Source organism: Cibotium barometz, chromosome 10, assembly GCF_041138505.1.
Source record: "Cibotium barometz isolate CiBa-2024 chromosome 10, ASM4113850v1, whole genome shotgun sequence".
Lineage (NCBI taxonomy): Eukaryota > Viridiplantae > Streptophyta > Polypodiopsida > Cyatheales > Cibotiaceae > Cibotium > Cibotium barometz.
Window position 1 is genome coordinate 33,360,009 of NC_141055.1, and position 5,747 is coordinate 33,365,755.

Consider the following 5,747-nt stretch of genomic DNA (forward strand, 5'->3'; position numbering starts at 1 on the left):
CTTTACATACCATCATGCCACGCCTTTTTTTGGCAATAAGTGAAGGAATCCTGGGCTTTTTCGCCTTTATCCAGCCCGCCCAAAATCATTGGGCCGAGCAATATTGCCCGTCCATCTCCTGCCCACGAAAATATAGGTAGAAAAAGCAAGGCGGGGTACTTTAAAGTAGAAAGCTATGAAAAAGTAGATTGAAAGGTCTCAAAGACGTAAATTGCTTATTGACGAGCATCATGCCCATTTTTTAATTTATATTTTGATTGTAAAATACAATCACTTTTTTTTATTTCGATCGTAAAATACAATCACTTATTCCTCAAAAATATAAGGTAAATTATGGAAAAACTGGCATTATTTCTACAAAACCTCTAATTTTGAAGGGTGGCCCATCCCGTCAAAAATCAAAATCGCGCGCATTGAAAAAAAAAACAAAAAAGAAACGAGGTAATGATCATGATGTCATGGGTTATAATAACCCGGAGCAGCTCTTTACATGTCACTAGAGCAGTCGGAAGAAATGGTCCTTTCACCAGAATCTGCTCCAGAAAAGGAGCGAAAAATATCACGTTATTCGTCTATGATGGACATATTGCTTGTTGGCGAAGGGGATTTCTCCTTTGCTAGTGCGTTGGCTACAGCCTTCAAGAGTGCCCCGGGCCTGGTTGCAACCTCTCTTGATTCCCTCGGTACGTAGGCAAAGTCTTTCCAATTACGGTAATTAAACCAAAGGCGCAATTAATTATCATCAACAACACTATATTATAGCTCTCTTAATCTTTGATCTGATCTGCGTCGTGTTTTGTAGAGACCCTGCACACCAAGTACCCTTGTGCTTTCCAAGAAAACTTGGAGACCTTGGTACGCGCGGGTGCCGTGGTCATGCACGGCGTGGACGCCACGCGGATGGCCAAAGACCGTCGATTTCGAAAGCTATCCTTTGATTGCATCGTCTTCAACTTCCCACATTCTAATCGAGTGAGTATACTTACAAACATAAACATAGGCTCAAGCAGCTGCAGCTAGCCTTAAACCCATGGTACAAGTCCGCATGCCGTTTGATTAAGCTAACTATGATAATTCTTAACTAATTGTAACGCGGCATGCCATTGTCTTCCATATATTACTTATAATTAAGCCCTACTTCGATTAGACTAATTACGTATAACTAATTGCGATTAAGTCTGAATTATTCACGTTCATGGCGTGCATAATATAACTGATGATGTTAATGTTGAATTACAGACGGCATCGGGAATTGCTACGACTGTTTTTCAAGAATGCCGAGGGTTTGCTGAAATGTGATGGTGAAATCCATGTAACCCACCATGTAAGGTCCCCTTACAACGACTGGAATATAGTGGAGGAGGCAGAGAAGAGCGGCTTGCGGCTGAAGCGCCGTCCGAAATTCAAAGCCCACGCCTTCCCAGGCTATATCAACCGCAGGGGAGATGGAGCTCATTGGGGTAGAACGTTCCCCATCGACGGAGCTGCCACATTCATCTTTGTCGCCGATTAAGAGCCCCTACTATGCCAGCTCTCTCTCTCTCTCTCTCTCTCTCTCTCTCTCTCTCTCACACACACACATATTAAGGCCTTGACAATGAATCTCTTACTAGAGACCATTAAGGCAAGCTGCTGTTACCACCGGCTGATGCAGATACTGTACGAGGTCGCTTTTTGAGGGGGCGTTCCCATTTTTTGTTATTTTGGTGGAAAAACAGGCACTACTTATACGTCTTGTCAAAAAAATAATAATCCTTGATACATATTTGGAGGTTTTGGGGTTTTTCTTGGGGAGGTTGGTGGGGGATTTTGTCCTAATGGGAGGATGGTTAGAGTCTCACTAATTTGGCACAATGGGAATTGAATGATGCTAATCTACATTAGCATATAACTAGTTATATATGTATGATGCAAATAATAATATAGGTATGATGCAAATAATATGTTCACCGGTTGCATAGTCACAAAGAACGTTTGACGGGGCACCCAACAAAATTATTATTAGATAATTTGCTAGATAGAATAAATGTATCTAGTAAGAATGAAAACTAGGAAATGTGAGACACTTCCTACATTGTTATTCTAGTAAGTTACTTACTACATAGAAAATTCATAAGAAACTATTCACTATATTATGGGAATTTTTTTTGTTAGGAAGATAAAGTACTATATATGGAAAATTATTTGCTATGTAGATCTAATTTACCATATAGACCTAACAAAATTCACTACATAGAATTTATTTCCTATATAGATCCGCTTCATTGTATAGGAAATTATTTACTACATGGATTATTTATATGAGATCATTTACTATATTGTCCTCATGGAAAAAATATACGACTTAAAAAATTTGCATGATATCAATTAGTACAATAAAAATTTACCTCAATACATACACTTTATAAAGTGCTCTAAATAAAAGTTATAGCATATAAAATATAAAAATATAATAGCAATATGACTGCTAATATAAAAAAATGCTAAAGGACTATGAACCTTGGGCATGGCTCAATGTGGAGGCCAACGTATTAATAGGTGTGAAAAGGGACCAAAGGTATATAAGATAATTACAAGGCCAAGTTGTAAATAATCACTTTTATTATCTTTATTCAATATAAATCAATCTTGCTCATGCAAGCTTTCATGACGACCTTCACCCATGTATTGGACTCTATATAAACAATGTCCCGTGTTCTCGACTAGTCATCTCCTTCCTCTCTTTTTTCATTGATATCAGAGCTCATGCCTTTGATCAATTTCTTGCATTTTCTTGATTTTGTTTTCTAATTTCTCACGATTTCATGATTAGAAAACTTTTCTTGGCATGGGAGAGTGATGGAGACCTTGAATTGAGTCCATCTTGGTAGATTTTGATCAATTCTTGGTAATTCTTGGCCAAAAATTTGGTTCTACATCAAATTTGGACCAAACTTGGGCAAATTTGGGATACTTAGAATCAAAATTGCAAAAACTCTTGTGAGATTTTATGTGCCTCATTTTTTTCTCTTCTCCCTCTTTTTTCTTGTTTTTGGGGGAGTTTTGGTGCTTCCATCCATGACTAAAAAGCTTGCCCAAGATTAGGGCAATGTTTAGGGGGGGAAATGGCTTCTATTCAAGCTATTTTGGTAGCCATTTCACTCACATTGTGCATTGTTAGGCTACTGTGTCTACGTCCTTCTTCATGGAGTTTAGAGCTTCAAGATTCACAACATTGGCCACTCGAGAACTAGTTAGAAAATGATCTCCTATGTATGTAAGCTTTGTATACAGGTCTTTAATGCTTTAATCTTGCTTGTTTCTTGACATTAGGATTCTCATGAAAAATTAGAGTTTCTATTATATTTTGGAAAATTTTTCTTAAAGATTCTTTTTCTATATGCTTTGTTACATTCATATATATGATTTGTTGATGCTAAAGCATGAGATTGTATGAATTTTGGCCTCTTCCTAAAAATTTTGGCCTCTTCCTAAAAATTAGGGTTTCTTGAGAAATTAGGATTTGCTCTTATCTTTATGGGGATCTAGGGCCTAGTCATGTTCATTAGCCTTCCCTTTAATCATCCATACATTCATTGCATCAAAATGATGGAGAAATTAGGGCTTCTTGGTTGAAATAGGTTTAGGGGCAAATCCATCAAAAGTGGGGTTTCACTTGGGGATTTCTTGGTTTCTGATGCATAATCACATTCCCATTAACTTCCTTGATCATGCCTTGCATAGTTTTTAGATTTGGGAATAGCTTTTGTTCATTGTTGAGACCAAGTGCTCTTCATTTTTTTAGGGATTCTTTCATGCATTCATGCATAGCAAGCTTATTACATATATGCATTAAGCTATTTTGATGAAGACATTGAAGAGTCAACAAGCAATGGAGAAAAATTCAAACAAGAAGATATTGCATGACCATTGAGATTCATCATCATCAATATAAAACTCTTGTATTGATTGAGTTGTATGGCATGCATCTATAAATGCCTTGTATGTAAGTGATTCTTCTCATTGGCATTGAATCATTGGCTCTCACACACATTTGTAAACACCTTTCAATTCAAGAGTCTAGCTAGAATATGTGTGAGGGTACCTTGGCATTTGAAGGGGAGGCCAAGTGGAGCATTTTCGTGAATCCATCTTGCTGTAATTGCCATGGGAAAGCAGAGTAAAGTGGAGGATTAGGTACATCGGTGCTGTAATTACCATGGGAAAGCAGAGTAAAGTGGAGGATTAGGTACATCGGTGCAAAGACTTGGTCTAAACTTGTGCTCTCGGATTTCAAACTTGGGTAACGAGGTTGGAAGAGCTTGGCTAGGAGATCAGCAAGCTTCCACTACAACAAAATAAGGGTTTAACAAAAAAAATATAAGCACTTTTATAACTAGAAGGGTACGGAGATGTCAGGTCCATTTTGCTACTAAAAAGTTATTTTCATTGCAACGGGTTCGCTAGCAGTGCAAACAGCAGCAGTATAATATCGTTGCTAGGCAGCGATATTTCATTGTGTAACAGCGAAATATCATTGCTATTTGTGTTACTGGAGCATCGAATGTACTGCATAGTTAAAAAAATCTAGGGTAGACTAGGTGTTTGCACAGTACTCTCCAGTCTTCCCCAACTCTTTTTTTTTCTAATGTAGTAAAACTAACATAACTTCATGTCCTATTCATCGTCATGGACAAGTGTAATGTAAAACTTGACAAATTTTTTTTTAAAAAAAGACAACTATAATTCATGGTTTTAGGAATGTCAAAATTTAATTACAATACTTGGTGGAATTACATAAGTGTATGATTCCAAAAAGCTCATATACAAGATAAAGTGTAATGAAAATCTATGGAGCTAGGGGCTACATTGAGGGGGTCTACATCTCATACATTGCGATTATTATTGTTCCTTGAAACTCCACCCCTTTCGCTTCTCACATTTTCATTGCTTCTTGCTTGGACATTTGCACCACCGTTTCTAGTAACATGATCCTAAAACATAATAAAACTAACACAAGTGAAAATTAGTTTTGCAAAAATAGAGGTTTAGGTTTTAGGAATGTACTTACTTGCCATGCTTTTGCCAAGCATGTCCTCTAGTAATAATAATATATCCTTCGTCTTGCACCCTTTCAAATAGAACTTCCAAACCTCGTTGTAATGCAAAATCATATTTATCTTGTGTGGGGGGGGCAGTCCACTGCTTCAAGCTATAATAGACATAAAAATAAATGAACATTGTAATTATGTTGTTATTTAAGATAACCTTCTTTAATTAAAAGATAAGATACAGTTTGAGGCTGATATATACTTACAAATATTGTTGGGATATCAACTCCTCTTTCACATGTAACGTCACATCGCAAGTTATTTTCCATCTATCCAAGAAAAAACATAAATACTTTAAAACTCTTATGCATACTCCAATGCATGAGGCTCATGCATATGGCCTTATGCATAAGGCTAATGCATACTCCAATGCATGAGGCTTATGCATATGGCTAATGCATGCATATGGCTATAGCTATCGGCATACATTGAAAGCCACCAGCATGCCTCGACACCGAACTTGAGGATACATATCCTTCAAATGTAACCATTCTATGTATCCAAGAAAATGAAGAAAATTATGTTGGAAAGTTTCAAGAAAGATAGAAAACATTCCAAAGAAGGAAGTGTGAATTTAACTTACTTGTTTCAATGGTATGAAGCCATGACACAAGTCTATGGTTTCTGTCCCAACAAACAACTAATTTAATTTTTCTT

The 5,747-nt window shown here is 36.9% G+C and overlaps 1 protein-coding gene across 1 annotated transcript; it reads left to right on the forward strand.

The window, feature by feature from the left end:
• The first annotated feature begins 514 nt into the window (after positions 1–514).
• Positions 515–1,513, forward strand: LOC147634805 (uncharacterized protein At4g26485-like). The gene is made up of 3 exons (XM_086803299.1): positions 515–683; positions 803–818; positions 1,240–1,513. Exons 1-3 carry the CDS (start codon positions 515–517, stop codon positions 1,511–1,513), a joined length of 459 nt encoding a protein of 152 aa, XP_086659425.1.
• The last annotated feature ends 4,234 nt before the right edge of the window (positions 1,514–5,747 follow it).